Source organism: Lampetra planeri, chromosome 51 (genome assembly GCF_965212315.1).
Source record: "Lampetra planeri chromosome 51, kcLamPlan1.2.h2, whole genome shotgun sequence".
Lineage (NCBI taxonomy): Eukaryota > Metazoa > Chordata > Hyperoartia > Petromyzontiformes > Petromyzontidae > Lampetra > Lampetra planeri.
In genome coordinates this window covers 8,596,762-8,617,502 of record NC_136157.1, presented here as the reverse complement: position 1 = coordinate 8,617,502, position 20,741 = coordinate 8,596,762, and the positions used below count along the sequence as shown (strand labels likewise).

Sequence of the window (20,741 nt, the reverse complement as noted above, 5' to 3'; positions counted from 1 at the left end):
TCCAGTTCACGCCGTGAAACGTGCCCGTGCGTTGCGCGCGTGCGCCCTGCGGCAACACGGCGCGACGCGTCTGCTGCTATGGGTGATGTGTGTTTTTGTGTATTTGTTTTATATACAGTATATATATAGCATAACGGTAATAATGTTATGTAAATTGGTAATTACCCGTACATTTGGAAAGCGACTAACATAGTGAGTAACGGAGTTACAGAAATGGCAGATGTCACGGGCGAGCGCGCGTCGGGGGCTTGGCAGCCGTGGGGCTGAGCGACGCTCCGTGGAGGTGGAGTGGAACTGAGTGACGCTCCGTGGAGGTGGAGTGGAACTGAGTGACGCTCCGTGGAGGTGGAGTGGAACTGAGTGACGCTCCGTGGTGGTGGAGTGGAGCTGAGTGACGCTCCGTGGTGGTGGAGTGGAGCTGAGTGACGCTCCGTGGAGGTGGAGTGAAGCTGAGTGACGCTCCGTGGAGGTGGAGGAGTGGAGCTGAGTGACGCTCCGTGGAGGAGGAGTGGAGCTGAGTGACGCTCCGTGGAGGTGGAGTGGAGCTGAGTGACGCTCCGTGGAGGTGGAGGAGTGGAGCTGAGTGACGCTCCGTGGAGGTGGAGGAGTGGAGCTGAGTGACGCTCCGTGGAGGTGGAGGAGTGGAGCTGAGTGACGCTCCGTGGAGGTGGAGGAGTGGAGCTGAGTGACGCTCCGTGGAGGTGGAGGAGTGGAGCTGAGTGACGCTCCGTGGAGGTGGAGTGAAGCTGAGTGACGCTCCGTGGAGGTGGTGGAGTGGAGCTGAGTGACGCTCCGTGGAGGTGGAGGAGTGGAGCTGAGTGACGCTCCGTGGTGGGTGGAATGGAGCTGAGTGACGCTCCGTGGAGGTGGAGTGGAGCTGAGTGACGCTCCGTGGAGGAGGAGTGGAGCTGAGTGACGCTCCGTGGAGGTGGAGTGGAGCTGATTGAAGCTCCGTGGAGGTGGAGGAGTGGAGCTGAGTGACGCTCTGTGGTGGAGGAGTGGAGCTGAGTGACGCTCCGTGGTGGTGGAGTGGCGCTGAGTGACGCTCTGTGGTGGAGGAGTGGAGCTGAGTGACACTCCGTGGTGGAGGAGTGGAGCTGAGTGACGCTCCGTGGTGGAGGAGTGGAGCTGAGTGACGCTCCATGGAGGTGGAGTGGAGCTGAGTGACGCTCCGTGGAGGTGGAGTGGAGCTGAGTGACGCTCCGTGGTGGAGGAGTGGAGCTGAGTGACGCTCTGTGGTGGAGGAGTGGAGCTGAGTGACGCTCCGTGGAGGTGGAGTGGAGCTGAGTGACGCTCTGTGGTGGAGGAGTGGAGCTGAGTGACGCTCTGTGGAGGTGGAGTGGAGCTGAGTGACGCTCTGTGGTGGAGGAGTGGAGCTGAGTGACGCTCCGTGGAGGTGGAGTGGAGCTGAGTGACGCTCTGTGGTGGAGGAGTGGAGCTGAGTGACGCTCCGTGGAGGTGGAGTGGAGCTGAGTGACGCTCTGTGGTGGAGGAGTGGAGCTGAGTGACGCTCCGTGGAGGTGGAGTGGAGCTGAGTGACGCTCCGTGGTGGAGGAGTGGAGCTGAGTGACGCTCCGTGGAGGTGGAGTGGAGCTGAGTGACGCTCCGTGGAGGTGGAGGAGTGGAGCTGAGTGACGCTCTGTGGTGGAGGAGTGGAGCTGAGTGACGCTCCGTGGTGGTGGAGTGGCGCTGAGTGACGCTCCGTGAAGGTGGAGTGGAGCTGAGTGACGCTCCGTGGTGGAGGAGTGGCGCTGAGTGACGCTCTGTGGAGGTGGAGTGGAGCTGAGTGACGCTCTGTGGTGGAGCCAAGCTTATCCGCTAGTGCTGCGCCATGCCAACGGAATCCCCATGGCGCTCCAGATCAGGACTTTGGGTACCAGCGACACTCGCCCTCCCATGTCGACGGCACCTTTACCAAGTCACGAGTGACACGTTGGTAAAAGTTGATAAAAGCTGTGCGGTCTTTCACGCTGACCACCTAGGGTCAAGGTCAAAGTGATTTCCTTCTCAAATGAGCCGAGGCAAAGCTCAGAGCCATCGGTACATCATTTTAACGACCTCGGAGGGATGATGGGCTGAGTTGATCCGTAACCAGAATCTGAGGCTCGCGACCTTCCGATTGCTTGCTCAAACCGCTGAGCTACCTGCCCCGAATTATGGAATGTGCGTTGATAACTGGAAGTCTTTATATTTTAATCGTCAAGTAACTTCGATCTACCGTGGAAACGAACGCTTTCTCTTACAATACTAACAAAAAGTAGCGACGGAAGAAAAACGGTCAGAAAGTTTCTCCGTGAGAATCTTTCCAAAACCGTTTTATTCCCAAAAGAAACGTAACAAGGCCTCCCCCCTCCTCCCAATACGCACGTGTGTAACACGCCAGACAGCTTTCGTTCGCTCTCAGCGTGAGATAATGAATCGAGGCGCAGGATATCACGGAGAGACGCGGGGAAGGTGTCCGTAGCCCCAGAACCGGTGCTACAAACAAATTGCCCCAGCTCTGCGATCCTCTATTGGCATGTTTGGCCAACTCCATTAACGAGCGTTTCGCAAACCTCTCCTTCACCACTCGCGCACGCGTCCCGTCTTTCGCCGTCATGGGAATCTCCCCCAATTGGAACGTCAAGTGCAATTCATCCTTAAGTTCAGATGTGTACAAATTCCCGGGAAAGGCGGCTTATCTGAAGCGCAGATTTCCACAGATCGTACCGTCCGATCGATCGTATCCTCTCCCGTGGTGGAGGGGGCGGGGAGAGTGGGGAACCGTTCTCTTACCGAGGGTCTATACAGAGCGTTCAAAAAGAGTTTTGGTCGGAGCAACACATCAACGCAAAAAGTTAGTGCCAATAAAGCATAACGCGAAAGATAATTAAGGGCCCACCGCCACCGTTTGCCAAGTCGAACAAAATATTGCCCCCCAAGTACCCAAAATCAGTGTGGTTAACATGCTTGCAGTGGCGGATATCGTCTCTGGGCCGTTTAGAAGCGGCAGGCCTCAGCGTGGCTGTGTGATGATGGAAGTTGCGTGCCGTGTGGGTGGGTGGGGGCTGCCATTTATCGACTGTAGACCAAAACCCGCACGTGTTTCTCAGTCGGCACTGGATCTGTTATGATGATGATGATTCTAGTTTGTGGTGAATTTCAAATACACCGGAGCCGAACCTCGATCGAAATCAGTGCCTGGTCACCCGAACAGAGATGTCAATTGCCTCGGGCAGGTGGCAAAACCTTGTCGTGCGCCGGATTATATAAATCAGCCGGTGGGAATCTGGCACGGGGCTGGATTGTTCTCCACCCCGCTGCTGGTACCCACTTTCCCAGCCACAGTTCTCCGATTGTCGTGTGAAGTGAATCTGATTACGAAGCACGACAGGGTTTTTTATTATCATTATTATTATTATTCTTATTCTCACTTTGCAGGCATCGGGGGCCCACTATCGTAGCGAGAGACGGTGAATCCCGGGCGGGGTGGGGTCAACGTGTATATAGAGGGCGGTGCGGTGGGTTGCGTGGAGCGGTCCAACATCGCGTATCCGACTCGCCGTGTGGACAATGTTGATAGGCGGACCCTGGGAAAAGGGAGAATATGGGAACATCCATGGAGACGATTAATCGTTTTCCACAAATTGGGGTACCGTGGCGAAATAGTAAAACGCAGGCTGCTCTCGAAGCAAGGCAAGTGTATCGCGCGAGGGTTCAGGACGCGTTACCGAGCATGGAGAGGGTCAGAATCGTGAACGTTTGTCACACCATGTGTGCACACATTGCACCTGGGGGCGTGGGGGGGGTGCGAGGGGGGGGGGGCGGTTAATCGGTTCGGGGTAGACACGTGACGGTCGGATGCGTGACGGTGTACCGTACACGCGGAGGCATGTGCACTCGACGCGTGCGCGACGGTGTGGGATCGCCGAGATTTTTTTTCCCCCGCGGTTTATACGACGCCGCTGTGATGGCCGTGTCCCGCGTGTGCACAGGACGTTTGCGATGTCACCAGACGGCCGCTATACAGGAGCCACTGTCAAAATAGTGTGCGGGGAACCCGTTGAATAACGCGGAGGTACCCATGGGTCCACGCAGAACCTCTGACCGGCTCTTCTCGGACGAGGAATTCACCAGCTCATCCCACCACATGGATTCTTCGTCAGCTATTTGGAATGCTCGCAGAGACTCGCGCTCGTTACTAGTCTTACAGATGATCGCGTCATCCCCCCCCTCTCTCCACCCCCGCACACGGACCACAGACTCATGTCGCACACGGAAATTTCATCCTTTCATCTTCCCCAACAAAAATGTAAACAGACCAGACGCGGATGGTGGAGAAACTTTACAAAAGGGAAGGTGGGGAGGTACCGAAATGTCAAGCTTTACAAACGGGGGGGCCTTACCTTAATGGGAACAGAAGACACAATGTATCTAGTATTGGCCAAATAACCCAATGCTGAAAAATCTTGCAAATAACCCAATTGTGGGCTTATCCACAGCAGCAAGATTGCCCCCTTTTGTAAACAAAAATTGACAGGACTCTCCTGAAAAAAGATTTGAGACTTGGTGAAGCTTTCATGGGTAAACAAGCGAAACTTATCGTCATTTCAAAAACAAACCCAAAAAAAGGGAAGTCTCTTTCTGCCTCTCACCTCGTACACCCAGACCCCTGGCTTCACGACGAATCACGGCTGGGTTCCGAATCCAGTTTCATCTTAAAATGGGAACCGTGCCTCCCAATCCTCGCCACTCCGTGCCACTCCGTGCCACTCCACATCATCCACAGACACAACCAGAGTTGTATAATTTTGAGCACAAGAAGCTGCAGCGTCTACTGTTAGGAACATTATTTATTTGTGCGATGCTGTGAATGGTCACCCCGTTTACCCGGCTGTAGTTTTTATCTGCCGGCGAATTCCAATAAAAGTCCGATTCGGTATCGCCACGTTGGTCCCAGCGCCTTCTCTTCAAGCTGCGGGAGTGACATTCGTCCGCATCGTCCGTGAACAATCCACTGCTGGATGAAGGCCTCTCGCTCTCCAAGACGTCCGCCGTCTCTCGATGCATCAGTCCGCCTCGCTGCTGCACACAAGCCAATTTAATCACTCCGTCTCCGACGCCCTCTTGCCCATGGTTGTTTTCCTTCGGCTGCCCACTCCATAGTTAAGTGGACCATCGTCTGAGGTTGACACCTTGTCCGCAGACCAAACACTCACATGTTTCAGGGTAGGCACTGGGTCTATACTCAAAACAATTCCTGCCACCTGAACTCAGATGCCATAACCTGGACTGCCCAGGTGGGTCACGTGTGGACAGGTGACAACGGTCGAGATGACCTCTCGAACTTGTGCATGTTCTCAAATCCACACATTCCTCTTTCTGTGTGCGTCAGTCTCTGCACGTGAAACATTCGTGACGAAATAATCAGGTCCGTTCCAACCACAACTAACCTCACAAACTGAACATTTATTGGCAAATAATTAAAAATATGAGCGACTGCGATTGATATCTAGGACGGCGTGAGAGTTAAGCTACAGCATAATCAACCTTCCAACAACAATGGGTATAAAGTATAAAAACATAAATGCTTGCCACAAGCTCATTACAAGTAAGCAAACTGGATTCACAAGTACGATCTCTGTCATTTGGTACACGTGGAAATTTAAACAACTGGGAGTTTGTGTTGCAAAGTTCATGGACAGAGGCAAATGGAAGGCCCATGATTTTCCGACGTGTCTGAAAGTGGACGTGAATCACATTGACGGAGAGATAACCAGGGTGTGACTGGCATCAGTGTTCCACAGATTGATTATTTTTGGGATATTTTGATTCGACGTGACGTGCGGAAAAAAAACCGATGCAATTCATTGTGGCCACACCGCAAACGAGCTCTCCGCTGCCCATGCCAAGTAATACGATATCACAGACAGAAGAGTTTTAAACAAGGAATCGATCAACCGTATGAACACACAAAACAAACTGATTGTAATTCATAAAAAAAAATTAAGAGCAAAACTAATACTTTCAAAGGCAGCACAAAGTCATGGACCGGCTCTTCATGCTCTGATTGGTCAACAATAACGCACAACCACCATATACGTCACTCCCTGAACTTTCCTGAATTCACAGTCTTCTTTTTTTTAATAACAAACCCAATATTTCTCGCCGATAAACGAGCATAAAGCTAAGTGCCATTGTTTGCTACCGTCCAATGCCGCACGGCGGCTCAGAGCCGTTTGCATGAGTCACATGGGTCACATGGGTGTCAAGGACATGGAGTCAGGGGTCGTGGCTGAGACAGGCAAGGGGCGAATTCCTCGCCAATTTCTGCGATGCAAATGCAGGGCTCATCGCATAGATGTGGCAGCAAGCAGCAAGCCGTGCGGTGCGAGACCCTGCCAGAGTGGCAGATGTGGGGTCAGAGCCAGGGCTAGTACTAATGGCTAGTTGGTTAGGGTTGGAAGCAGGGTGAGTACTAATGGCTAGTTGGTTATGGTTGGAAGCAGGGCTAGTACTAATGGCTAGTTGGTTAGGGTTGGAAGCAGGGTGAGTACTAATGGCTAGTTGGTTATGGTTGGAAGCAGGGCTAGTACTAACGGCTAGTTGGTTAGGGTTGGAAGCAGGGCTAGTACTAATGGCTAGTTGGTTAGGCTCAGGGATAGTGCAAGCTAGTTTTATGAGTAGAGCTACACCAGCTAATCGAATGCTAGCTGGAAGGTACTTTTGGCCTACTCTTCCACGCTGGTCAGTACACACCTTGGAATAGGTGGCAGTAGCCATACACTTTAACCCACGACATGCCGACCGACCGGAGCCGAAGACACGTGTAGGTGAAACGCACGGTGAGGTGAGGTGGGATGCATCGTGAGGTAGTCTCGGGACAGAAACCACAGCTGGGTGAGCAATCGTCTTGGTGCTGGTAGCAGCTCCGCATCCTCACCTCTGTGTACTCGCTTCTCTATTGCGGTCGCAGTGGTACTGTAATAAGTATAGTGTGCTGCGAAGCCAGCTGGCCTCGGTTGAACAGCCCGCTCTTCACGAACGGCAGAGCCACCTTGTGCTCACTAACTCACAGGCACAAACAAACAAAAAATACGTCAAGACAAAGATCCCTCCCCTGTGTAGCCACACAGACTGTTGGGGCAAGCGCGAAGAATGCTGGCGGTGCACAAGATGGGTTGTGTGGCCAGCCTCACGCCCAGCCGTCTTTGGCTCCAACCTGTTGATGTTTACATAAGATACTCATTTAAGGCTAAGTGAACCTTGGGGAGTCCCGAGGCCGGTTTAAGATAACTCGCCGGTGACACACGCGCACTGCCAAAGGCCCCGTGAAAGGACAGATGCGGGGGCACCGGTACGGCGATCGAGCGAGGGTGGGGGGGGGGGCAGGGGAAGACCTTGAGCTGCCTGTACGGCGAGGGGGGCGGCCTCAGTACTTGAAGGCCCCGGCGCGTCCTGCGCGAACGACAAAGTCTTTGATGAGCGGCTCCTCGAGCCTCTCGAACGCCTTGGTCTGCGTGACGGCCGTCAGATGGTTCACGCAGAAACGGAAGCAGAACTCCTCCAGGTCCTGGTGCGAATGTGGCGGTGGTGGGCGGTCGGTCGGTCGGTGATTGGAGGCCGGTGATGGCAGCGGAGGGGTTGGGTGGCCGCGCCGGGCGGTGTGGCAGGTGAGGCGTGGAGGTTACCCCTCCCAGTGCGACAGGAGAGAAGGGGATCGAATGTGAGCAGCGAACACGGTCGTCGCACACCCTCGCTCGCTCGCGTGAGCTCGTGGCACTGCCTGTGTGTTTTTACAGCTCCAGCTATGTCAGTCCACTGCTGGATGAGGCCCAGGCCATGCAGGTCGTGAGAATTACTTCGCCACGCTGGTCAATGTGAGCTTGTGAAGGCAGGCAGCATAGATTTCCCGCACCTCTGATGAGCGCGGTTGTCGGCGTACGGTGCAAAAAGAAGTTCAATAGATGTGGCAGCATCTATTGAACTTCAATACGTGCTGCCACAAGTGCACCACTGAATTTTGCTGCGCTGCCCCGCTGCTCGCCACAAGATAGCACCCGAAAAAGCCTCCAACACCCGTTGCGCGCCACGGACACCCACCCAAGCACTTAACCTGCTCAGCTTCCGAGACCTGATGAGACCGCGCACGCGCTGCCAGCGATTCTGCCACAATTCACATCCATTAAACTCTCGCGCAGGCCACGTCCACTTCCCTTCGGCTTCCGCTGCACCGTACCCCTCCACCACCGCTAACATATTCATATCCACGCCAGAAACTTATTTTGTTCCATCACCTCTGCTCACACCGTGTGCTACCCAATAACTCGGCACGCCCTCCCTTGGACGAGTGCGGAAGAAGAAGACGACGAAGATGGGCGACTACGGCATCGCCGCGAGGAGCTCGTACCTTGGCGTCGTACTTGACGGCGGCGGCGAACAGCATGATGCCGTTCTCGATGCTGATGCCCTTCTTGATGATCTGCTGGCACAGCTGCTTGAGTCCCAGCTCGCAGTACGACGTGGCCAGGTCGAGTAGGCCTGGCGACACGTGAGCGCGCGCACACACACACACTACAGTAAATAAAAATTATAATAAAATAATAACAATAATACAAAAACCGCCGTCACGAGTTTTCCCCGTTGAGGAAATCTGGCAATGGCGTCGGGAAAAAAAAAACGCCGGTCGCGGTGCAACACGGCACTGCCCCCAACCCCCACCCCTTTCCGGCCTCACCGATGGCGTCCTCTGGCGGCAGGCTCACGGTGTCCGTGTAGAGGTACTGCAGGAAGGCGCGGTAGACGGCGTAGGAAAACTGTTCGATCTCGATCTCGTCTTTGCCGTCCTCGTTCCAGTGCGACTGGAACATGGAGCGGAAGTGCTCACAGCGGATCTTCAGCACCACCTTGTGCACGTGGATGAAGCGCCCGTCGACGCAGAAGCGCAGGTCGCTCGTCTCGGGGTTGTCAAACTCCTTCTTCATCGACTGCGCCATCGTCTCGTGGTCATCTATGTCTGGCCGAGAGGGAGGCGTTCGTGAGTCACGTGGGGGTCACGTGGGGGTCACGTGGGGGTCACGCAGAGGTCACAATGGAATCGGGGGGGGGGGGGAGCGAGGGGCAGTTATCGCCGATTGGTCGTAAAGATTTGGACAGTGTGTCCCTCACCTGGTCGAGCCCCCTGCTCCAAATTAGTAACATTTTATAAATTACTCAAATTACCGGATTACAAGACGCGCTGAAATGTACGTCATTGGCGAGTGGGCCGAGACCATCAATTTACTCTGCTTGCGAACCTGTTTAATCACAGGCAGTGGCTGAACCAAGGACTCGAACTCTCAGCGGTGCAAGCTCAGCGCTCCGACAACCGAGCCGCCCGGCTACCTCACGGCATTTCCCTCGTGAAAAGTCACGACGGGAACCTTGCCATCACACACAACTGTGACCTCGAGATAACATTCTTCAGGGCAAGCCACTGTTGGAATTCGCCACCCCGGGCGTTACCGACCAGGTGGCCGAAACCCGGAGTGGAACCCGGCCTCAGCATCTCGGTCCGTCCGACCGACCGACCCACCCGGCCCACCTCTCCCTCAACCCCCGAATCTCGTGGGCCCCGGACGGTCTGCCCCCCACCCCCCCACCCCGTGGAGGGGCGGGGCCGCTCTCTCACCAATGGCGAGGAGGCGCCACATGACGGGCGGCGACGCGAAGAAGGCGAACACGTCGTCGGTGCTGGCGAACTGCGTGAGTCTGGGCGCCGCGACCGACTGCCCCCGGCACTGGCCCCACATGTACACGGAGCCCGAGCAGGTGCGGCCCGCCGAGGTGTGCGTAAAGTGGCATGCGGCTACCTCCGTGAACCTGCTCGCACACGCGCGTACACACACACGCGTACACACACGTACGTACACACACGTACACACACATACACTCCATATAGCCTTTATAGACTGTTGGAGAAAGTGCTGTTAACGAGTAGCACCTGTGAAAGTCGGCACGGCACACGAGGGGTTGGGTGGACAGCACCACGCCCGGCCACCTTTCTCTCCCCGATGGTGATGTTAACAGATTCTGCGAGGTTTTAATTTAAAGCCGAGTCAACCTAGGGGTGGCCCAGGGCCGGTTCAGATATTTGTCACCGCTGAGCGGGAATCGAAGCTCCGGCCACCAGGTTCGCATGTGCGGCGTGCAAGCCTCTATATTACCACCCCACACCGATCCACGCACCCACCCACGCACGCACACAGGAGATAGATCATCAGCCACAAATCTATCTCCTGCCGGATGAAGGCCTCCTCAAGCCGTCTTGTCGGGTTTAAAAAGGGTGGGGGGAGGGGGTGGTGGGTGGGGGGAGGGGGTGGTGGGTGGGGGGAGGGGGTGGGGGGAGAGGGTGGTGGGTGGGGGGAGGGGGTGGTGGGTGGGGGGAGGGGGTGGTGGGTGGGGGGAGGGGGCGGTGGAAGGAGGCGGTGGGTGGGGGGAGGGGGCGGTGGGAGGGGGTGGTGGGTGGGGAGGGTGATCCCTGACCTCTCCTCTTCAAAGGAGATCTGGACGGGTGTCTGCAGGTTCGTCTTGTTGCCGATGCCCAGCTGCCCGTACGAGTTGGCGCCCCAGGCGTGGACCGATCCGTCGTCGGCCAGCGCGATGGTGTGAGCGTAGCCACACACGACCTGTCGTCGTGCGTGACAAACACGCACACACACACACGCACACACACGCACGCACACACACACACGCACACACACACACACGCACGCACGCACACACACACGCACGCACACGCACCGAGACAAAGACCCCACGTAAAACAGGATTGTTGAGGCAAGTGCTGTTAGCGAGTAGCACCTATTAAGGCCTATGAAGGCCGCGACAGCACACGAGGGGGTGGGTGGCCAGCACCACGCCCGGCCGCCTTTGTCTCCCTCGTGCTCATGTTTCATACACATTGCCCTAGGTACTCGATCTGGGGGAGGCCGAGAACCGGTTTAGATAATCGTCGCCGGTGTTGTTGGCCGTGAGCGGGAATCTAACTCGGGTTGCTGGGTTGGTAGCGCAGCGTGCTAACCTCTACACTACCCTTCCTCGTATATACACATCAATATACCTGCATGTGTACACGAGTTAATCTATAAATCCATGTATGTATACACACACACACACAAGACAACATTTCCCCGTACAGGCTGTGAGAGAGGCGATATGGCCGCACAAAAAAGGCGAGCGACAATACATTATGGTTCTGCACTAACTTTGGCTAAATTCCAGCTCTGAGAGAAATAAAAATATCGATACGACTGCCATGACGACGAAGATTACTCACTGTCGGAGGGCAGGTGGGTGAGTGCTGCCCCCTAGTGTGGTCCAGAAGTAATGAGCGTCTAACAAGCCGGCATCTCATTATGCTGCGTACTCTGCGACACAAGGAGGTGCGTGGATATGAATATGTTATAGGCCATTCAATGAGTGTTCATACACGTGGGAGGAAACCACAGCACCCGCAGAAATCCCACACGTGCGAGGGGGCAACACTCTATCCCATACAGATGGAACAAATGTTATTTGTTCGCACTTTGCTGGACCGCCGTAAAAAAAGAACCTATTTTTATTTTACCAGGCGAGGCTCACTGAGCTATGTAGCTCATTTTCAAAAGCGACCTGGCCACAGAAGAAAGGTCAAAGAAGTGGCTTGTGTCCAAATTTATTGCAGCCAAATACTCTTAAATGCACATTTCTAAATGTGGAGGGAAGGAAAAAACCGGAGGACCCGAAGAAAAACCACGCAACCATGGGGAGCACAATATACAGCAGGGGTCAGGGTCGGGATCGAACCCACGACCTTCTGCATACCAGGCGAGGTAGTTAACATCTCCTAGCCACCAAGATGATGACGGTGATGAGAGAGACGCAGACTCCAAATATACAGCAGGCGTCGTCAGGGTCGGGATCGAACCCACGACCTCCTGCATACCAGGCGAGGTAGTTAACATCTCATAGCCACCGTGGTGCCTTATCCGAGCAAGTGAGCGGGACGGTAAGGGACCCCCCCGTTGCGCAATTACCTGCACGATGCAGACGCCCTGCAGCGACGCCAGCCTGCAGGGCGTAGGCTGGTTCACAGTGTTGCCAACGCCCAGCTGTCCATTCCCATTATACCCCCAGCTGTACACCTGCACACGAGGACAAAGACCCCCATCATAGCCTTTCCCAACAGGCTGTTGGGGCAAGTGCTGTTAGCGAGTAGCACCAATGAAGGCCGGCACAGCACACGAGGGGGAGGAGGGGGAGGAGGGTGGCCAACACCACGCCCGGCCGCATTTATCTCCGCAGTGGCGATGTTAACAACACACCACACCACACCATATACTCCTACACTTCCAATTAGCACGGTTGGCTATGTACAGTACCTACATACATAGGTGTCCCATTGCATGCCCATGGGTCACCGTGTAAGTCTATGAGCCAGTTTCTTAAATCTCCCAGTGTCTCTATCCATCTAGCATTGGATAGCGCAAGGTGTGGTTGACTCCACCTGTTCTAAGATGTTTGGCCTGCATGGAAGAGTAGGCCAAATACGCTGTAGAGGGGCTCTCTGGAGCTCTCTCTAGTGGATGCCCGTCCGCCAACAGTGGTGCGAGCGAGAAACTGCAGGGCCGCGCCTCAACCACCGTAACGATGTCTGTGGGAACTTCCCCTCCCCCCCCCCCGTCTCTCCCGGAGGCTCCGGCTCGGGCTGGCTGCGAGAGCCTCTCACCTCTCCGTTGTCCAGCACGGTCATGGAGGAGGTCTGCCCGCACGCGATGCTCACGGCGACCTTGCTCTGCAGACACGCGATGACGCGGCGTGGCGTCGCCTGGTTCGCCGTGGTGCCCGAGCCCACCTGCCCGCAGTTGTTGTAGCCCCACGCGTACACCTGCACGTGGGGGTGGGTGGGTGGGTGGGGAGACGCACAAAGGACAAAGCTCCCCCATGTAGATGTCTTACAGGCTGTTGGGGAGAGCGCTTCTAGCAGAGGTCGCAATCGGGTACCCAATACCCGTACCTTACGCGATACCCGTCTACCCGTACCTAACCGGGTACGGGTACGGGTAGGCCGTGAGTCACTGGTGAGTCACCGTTTGTCACTCATTTCCCAACGTCTTGTCTCTTCTCACAATTCAAGTTCCTAGAATCAACCCACCCGCGCCTGCAACATGGCTTCATCCCAGAGGTCGCAATCGGGTACCCGATACCCGTACCCTACCCGATACCCGGTAAGGAATCAAAACCCATTTGCGACCTCTGCCACGTACCTCTCCGTCGTCCGTGAGCACCATGGAGTGATGGGAGCCGCATGCCACCTGGGTGACTCGTTTGCCCGCCAGATTGGTGGAGACGGGCGAGGGAACCGCGCCCTGATTGATGCAGCCGTTCCCCAGCTGACTGTAGCCGTTGTGACCCCACGTGTAGACTTCGCCGTCTAAGTTGGAGGGGGGGGGCAGCCGCGGGTACGCGAGGGCCAGAGTTATAAGTTTGGTCGTAAATGTTTTATTTTAATTCACAACTGATTTTTGGGGTAAGGCCACTACGAAATGACCTGGCCAGATTTGTGTCGCTAAGAACCCTCCACCACCCGACACAGCCAAACAAGTTAAACGGTCACACGGCGTACAAGCGCCGCTTAATAACCGCGCCAATATTTATCGTTTCAGCTGACTCGTGGGTTAAGTTGAAGAATTATTCCCACTAAAAAAAAAAAGCCATGACGGTCACCTTGCTGTCATAGACATTCGTTATCAAGAGACAAAACGCTTCAGGAAAATCAATGGTAGCATTAGCCACCATGTGTGGTACCGTTGTCGGGCCAACGGCTGAAAGACCAATATTGCACGACCACAACGCTTTACACCGCACTCCCACCGGTGACGGCACCGGTGACGGCACCGGCGGTTCTACCGAGCCAGCCCTTTCCTCTTCTCCCCGCCTGCCACTTCCCGGCCACCCCCCTCACCGCTGGTGACGAGCAGCACATGGGGTCCACTGCCGTAGCTCACGGAGAGGATCTTCTTGCCGCAGAGTGCGTCGACGCGCCACGGCTCCAGCGTGCTCTGCCCGTCGCCCGTACCCAGACAGCCGCTGCAGTTGGTGCCGATCGCAAACACCTGGGAGGGACGGACGGGAGGGGGGCGGGGGGAGGGGTGAGGGTGTTGTTGTTATTGAGACGAGGGAGGCAGCAACAGAGAGGTCACTTGTTCGATTCGATCTCCCGGCGCGGCAGTTGAAACAACGGTGCAAGTTTATTAAATCTCCACGCCACCACCTCTGTCGACCAAGCAGTAGTAATCAGGGCGCCGCAGTTCGTTGATCGGCCGGTCAAGTGTGGTGGGGTAAAGTGTGGGTATAGCTCTCAATCTAGAGCGTGGCCGCACCGCACAACAACCGGACGCTCGTGGAAAGCGATCGTCGCGTCGCTGTGGCTCGCCTACGGCCGTAGGCAACGTCACCTCGTCCGGGAGCCGTGCTCACCTCATCCGAGTCAGTGACGAAGATGGCCTCGTTTCCCGACGTGCCGAACACGCACGCCTGCCGGATCCTGCGCACCTCGTCCGTGGGAAGCAGCGCGAAGATCGGCCACTTGCAGACGTCCAGCATCGCGTGAGCCGTCGCTGCGAGCACGCGGGAGAGAGTTTCAGGGCGCGGTGCCTGCAGCTACGCGTCTGTCACACTCTTCCGACTTTGCGGTTACAAACAAAAGCTGTGGAGCTCGACATCATCCGGCGATTCACGCGTGGATGCTCGGAGCCGTCTGTGAATGAGGGCGGCCTGGCTGGTGCGATTCTGCTCCGAGGGGGAACACTGACAGCTGGAAAACCAAAACGGGTGTCACTTCAGAGCCGATTGGAGTGGAGATTACGGCTTTGTCATGACGGAAGATAACAGTGGCGATGTTTCGTGTGATACCGGGGGCTGGGATATTCACTGCCTCTTCATATCAGTGTGTGTTGAGATCGGTGTTCTGAGATTCGTGTGTTGAGAGGGTAGTAGTGAATGTTTTCGGTGCTACAGGGCTTGGATTGTTCCTAAAATCGTATCTGTGTGTCACTGCCTTCCGCGCTTAAGTTGGATATTAAACGTGGTTCGGCCATAACCCCTTTAGCGGTTGGCCTCTTGTTGTTGTTCAGTCTCTCTGCCGGCACTCCATCCACTGCACACAACCGAGCCACGGAGAACACGGAATGTGAAGGAGAACAAACAGTGGCACCCGAAACTGCCTTGCACAACTGCTCCCCATTACAATTTACATGATAAAGGCGCAGCCCTGCAATTTCTTACGCCACCGCTGGCTGAAGGAGCCTCCACTAGAGGGGGGACTCTAGAGAGCTCTAGAGAGCCCCCCTCAAGAGGAGAGTGTTGGCCTACTCTTCCACCATGGCCAGACGTTGTGGGAGTAGCCACAATTTACCCCATCACACGCGATATGCCCATCACTCACACCACTGGATAGACAGAGCCGGCGGCGGCGGGTTGGGGGGATTTAAGAACTTTGCCTCATCGTTTCGACTGCCGCATCGCGAGATGGAATCGGTGGTTTCTGGATTCCAAGTCCAGCGTAATCACCATTACACACACACACACACACGGCAGCATCCCCATAATTAAATGACCAGAGGTCATTTAAAATTGGTGGAGCGGTTCACGCAGCGATTAGCACACCGTGATCTGAACCCACCTATTGGAGTTTGATTCCCGGCCCCGGTTAACATCAGTGGCGATTCATATCTAAACTAGTCCTGGACCTCACCACCTTCACCAAACCGTACTGACCAGCGTGGTGAAGTATGGTCACACGGCTCGATAAGCCCCGCATCCAGTAGTGGATTGCCAAAAAAGCTGTAATAAACTATTACGATTGGTTTTATAAGCCACGATTCGTTTTCCCCCGTTGAAACCTGGTTTGACACGGCCTGTTTATCCAAACGTGTTTATGTGACGAAATGTTCATATTTATTTCCTTGACTTAAACGAACCCCATTGTTGATGCGTCTGGGGTTCTGTATACAGACAGGAAAGTGAAGAACTAGCGCCCCCCACCTCTTCCCCCGTGTACAAGGCAGAGATGTGACCTTGATAAGGGCTCACCAGTGTGACACATTAACCCCGGCCCACAAGGTTTGAGAAAACAAAGGACATCATTGATACACCCTTATTTGCACAAGTCGTGAGACGATAACACATGCCATGAATATAGACTAAGAACTGTTTGAACGTGGAACTCTGGCCAACAAAAGTTTCGCAAGCCACGCTTCTATTGATGGGACCTCAGTTCGGTCGAAACCGGTATAAGTGAGGTTTTTTAAAATCTGCGTAAACATATGCAGTACAATACAGGGTGTTTAAAAAAATGTGAACGCTTCTGAGAATTTGCAACAACCACCACATGAAATGTGCTGCTCTGGAGAAGATTCCAGGGCAAGTGTTGACAACGATGGCGAACAAATGGGAGAGACTCTTTGACTTTTTGAAGCTATTAACATTACATTTGTTGCCTCCGAAACGTCGTGATTTTTATTCTATTTTTATTTTACATTTATTAATTTAAATTTTTTACCTACGTGACTTTACCGAAAAAACCTAAGAATATGAATCCTTGCAGTCACGAAAGCTTCAAATCTAGAATTACATTTGTTATCACGTCAGTGTTATTATCCATTATTTATCCATTAAAAACGACAGCCTCATGTAAGTGTTCACATTTTTTGAAGCCCCCTGGTACTGCGGAATGCTGCTACACGACTGTGCTCCTGCATGGTGTTAATATCAGCTGACAGGGAGCGAGGGATGGGTGGCGCAGCGGTTAGCGCACCGAGTTATCAACCAACCCGGAGTTCAATTCCAGGCCCCGGGTAACATCAGTGGCTCGGTGATAACGCAAACTTGGCCAGAGACACATTGCGTGGGGAGGCTTTCATCCAGCAGTGAATTGACACTGTAGCTTGTTGTACATTATAAGCAACATCGGTGCAGGATGCTCACGGACAAAAAATCATTGTTGTATATGTACACGTGGTGAAAGCTATCGTTGTCCATGACCAAATAGCGTTCGTCTAGCCCTCAGGCTCTCTCTCTCTCGTCCATTGTTTTTGCTGTTGGACTGTACTATGCGAACCTTTCAACAACCACCAGAGGATCACCACAATCAGGGCTGTACAACACCAAAATCAATCAAGCGGCTCGTCAACTGTTGTTGTTGTTTTGGTTGTTGTACGGTGCTCGGTCAAGTTGAACGCAAACTAAAATAACATCTCAACAACCAGGACGGCGAGACTGCAACAACAACAACAGGCTCCAAACCACTCTCGATTCCACTGTTGTGTATGTTGTGGTTGTTGTGGTTGTTATACTGCACTCAACAACGCTGAACACACACAACAACAACCCTTTAGCACAACACTACCACACAACACAACAACCCTTTAGCACAACACTGCCACACAACACAACAACCCCACAATACTACCACACAACACAACAACCCTTTAGCAGTTTAGCACAACACTACCACACAACACAACAACCCTTTAGCACAACACTACCACACAACACAACAACCCTTCAGCACAACACTACCAAACAACAACCATTTAGCACAACTTTACCGCACAACACAACAACCATTTAGCACAACACTGCCACACAACAACCATTTAGCACAACACTGCTACACAACACAACCCCACAACACTACCACACAACACAACAACCCCACAATACTACAACCCTTTAGCACAACACTGCCACACAACAACCATATAGCACAACACTGCCACACAACACAACAACCCTTTAGCACAACACTGCCACACAACAACCATTTAGCACAACACGCACACACAACAACCCCACAACACTACCACACAACAACCAATCAACCTTGCAGCTCTTTCTGGATAGTAAATCCATCGGTTGTTGCTTGCTACTGCTACCTGAACCAAGCTGATCGAGCACAGACTCCACAACCATTCAACAACAGCCAGAGCAGCACCACTACACAACAAGAAACCCGAAACGCGGTTCCACTGTTGTTGTTTGTTGTTGTTGTAGCTGCCGCTGTTGTTGTTGAACACAAACCACAACTTTTAACCACGGACACATCACCAACCACATCAAAGCCGGGCTGGAGCAGTGTCGGATTATCCTAGTAGCACAAGTAGCTATAAATGTAGCTACGGGCCCCGCACTTTCAAGGGCCCCGCGATGGGTTCAGCGATTCTGCACTTGCTCTATCACTATAGTACTATAACGCCTTCAACTGTTACGAACGACCGCGTGTTTAAGGTTAGCGATTTGTCGTATTAATGTCTGTAGAGCAAATGAAAACATACAACTACTTTACTATGCAAGTTAAACATTTGTGTTTTCATATTTAAGTTTGTTTTTATACATTTAGGGCCACTTTATAATAACAAATGCTACAGGCCCCGCACTAGCTTAGCCCGGCACTCGTCGAGAATTACAAAAACAAAGTCACCAGCAACACGAACCTGCGACATTCACTTGCGACATTCGTCCCCTTTCCTCGTCAACACAAAGAAAGTTGCCTCAGGCGGGTCGCAACAACAACAAAGGGCTTCGGTCAACAACAACAACAACGACGGCGGTCAACGTTGCAAACGGAGCTTGACGTTCAGCGTCGCTACTGATGATGATGATGAGAGCTTGGAGCAACTTCAGGCTATCGGGGGTGAGGCGTGGGGGAGAAGCAACAACAGCAGCAGCAGCAGCCGTCACCTTGAGTTGCTTGCAACCCCGGGGGATCAACAATCCCCTCGTCGCTACCTCCCCTACTCCTCGTCGACTTCGCCGTCTCAACGTTTGAAGAGGCCGTCAGTGGGCGGTGGTAGACGACGAGCGGACGCTACAGTACTTTGCACGCAACAACAAGCAACAACAACAACAAGCAGCAACAACAACAACAACAACAGGAAGTAGCAACAACCCGCTGAGGCGTGCTGGATGCAACACTGGCAAGGGGAGTCGAATCGATTATTTATAAGTCACGCACACGAGGAATCGATTCCTTGTCATAGTCATCGCTGGCAATGCAACGCACAATGATGAGTTGCACGATGGGAGGGGGGAATCGATTATTTATAAATCATATACGCGAGGAATCGATTCCTTGTCATAGTCATCGTCGGCAATGCAACGCACAATGAGTTGCACAGTGGGAGGGTGGAATCGATTAATTATAACTCACGCACACAACGAATCGATTCCCTGTCATAGTCATCGCGGGCAATGCAACGCACAATGAGTTGCACAGTGGGAGGGTGGAACCGATTATTTATAACTCACGCACACAACGAATCGATTCCCTGTCATCGTCATAGCGGGCAATGCAACGCACAATGGGGCGGTGTGTGGGGGAGGAATCGATTCTTTGTGTGTTGGATCGAATCGAAGTCAGAACAATGGGAAACACAAAACAATTGCCCCCCCCACCCCCACCTCCAGCCCAGCATTGTTGCGGCCTTGGCTGGCCCCAGACGCTGCTGATGATCCACTGAAACACCGAAACCGGGCCCAGTTGTTGTCGCTCGTACCGTGCAAGCAACCATTGCGAGCCGATGCACTTTCCCAGCAAGCACCGTGCGGTGTGTGTGTGTGTGCCAGGCTAGGTGCACTTTGAGGACACTTCACGTGGCCTCAACGTGCACCTAGCCTGGCACAGGCGCCGTGGTGGCGTCACCGTCACTTAGTGGCAAATAGCGGCTGTGTTGGTATTGGAGCGGAGCGGTGGTGCAGCAGTTAGCGCGCTGCGCTACGAACCTGGCGACCCGGGTTCGATTACCGATTATCTGAACCGGTCCTGGGCCTCCCGTAGGTCGACTCAGCCTCAAATGAGTACCTGGTGTGTAAACATCGCCACTGGGGAGACAAAGGCGGCCGGGCGTGGTGCTGGTCACCCACCCCTCTTCGTGTGCCGAGCCACTAGACGGCGCAATAAAATTTTAATTTCAGTATTGTCATTCACTTTAGACATCCCATTTGTCAATCTCATACCTGTCAACCCATACGCTTTATACCCCGTATTCTTGTGCAGGGAAATTTAGTTTTCAGGTCCATACGGCGTACAGCCGTTTCAATACGAGCAAAAAAAACATTGTCTATTCGTTTGTGTTTCTCTCCTTGTGATGGGATTTTGTAGGATTAACTTTGAGAATTATAAGTGCACGGGGGTGACCAATATGGTCTGAATTGGTCTGTAATAAGTTAGGGCACTGACAGGGGTTTGACAGGTATGCACTCCACTGCTGGATAGTAGTAATATTGCAGTAGATGTATTTGTTTTAATCTGCGTTGCATTTTTACCGTTCGCCTTTTGGCAATTCTCTGCTCTGACGCTGGTGGTGACACTCGGCCATGAAGCAGTAGCAAAGGCAATGCAGATATCATCAGAGCGTGTTGGTTTGCATGTCCACCACAAGTATCTGTGGTTACTGCAATACAGTACTTGGTTCCTTACAAAAATGTTTCGATTTGGTGTTTGAACATCTTTTCACCTCCTGTTGTATTTGCCAGAAAGGGTCAAAACATATTCTTATGTATCCATACGCTCAAAGGTAGTCGTCACCCACTTTTCAGTAAATCTCTGGAGGCCTTCCAGCCCCTAAAGCCCCACGCCTTGATCCGGCCCTGGTCACGTGTTGCCGTGTTTGTGCTCTTAAGAGATACCCGTTAGACTTACCGATTATCATCATCACCCATGGTCAATCCACAGCTGGATA

General features: G+C 53.5%; 1 protein-coding gene across 4 annotated transcripts; it reads right to left on the bottom strand.

The window, feature by feature from the left end:
• Positions 1–5,428: 5,428 nt before the first annotated feature.
• On the bottom strand, positions 5,429–19,000 carry RCBTB1 (RCC1 and BTB domain containing protein 1). 4 transcript variants are annotated; one of them, XM_078616783.1, is made up of 11 exons: positions 18,742–19,000; positions 14,479–14,618; positions 13,964–14,114; positions 13,266–13,432; positions 12,728–12,886; positions 12,036–12,143; positions 10,504–10,646; positions 9,650–9,840; positions 8,717–8,995; positions 8,390–8,520; positions 5,429–7,552 (listed from the first exon to the last, which is right to left on the bottom strand). In XM_078616783.1, exons 2-11 carry the CDS (start codon positions 14,602–14,604, stop codon positions 7,412–7,414), a joined length of 1,596 nt encoding a protein of 531 aa, XP_078472909.1. In that variant the 5' UTR covers positions 14,605–14,618; positions 18,742–19,000; the 3' UTR covers positions 5,429–7,411. The 4 variants fall into 4 exon arrangements, with proteins under 4 accessions (XP_078472909.1, XP_078472908.1, XP_078472907.1 ...); XM_078616782.1 differs by lacking the exon at positions 18,742–19,000 and adding an exon at positions 18,495–18,735 and having other exon boundaries at positions 8,717–8,989; XM_078616781.1 differs by lacking the exon at positions 18,742–19,000 and adding an exon at positions 18,495–18,733.
• Between the last annotated feature and the right edge of the window lie 1,741 nt (positions 19,001–20,741).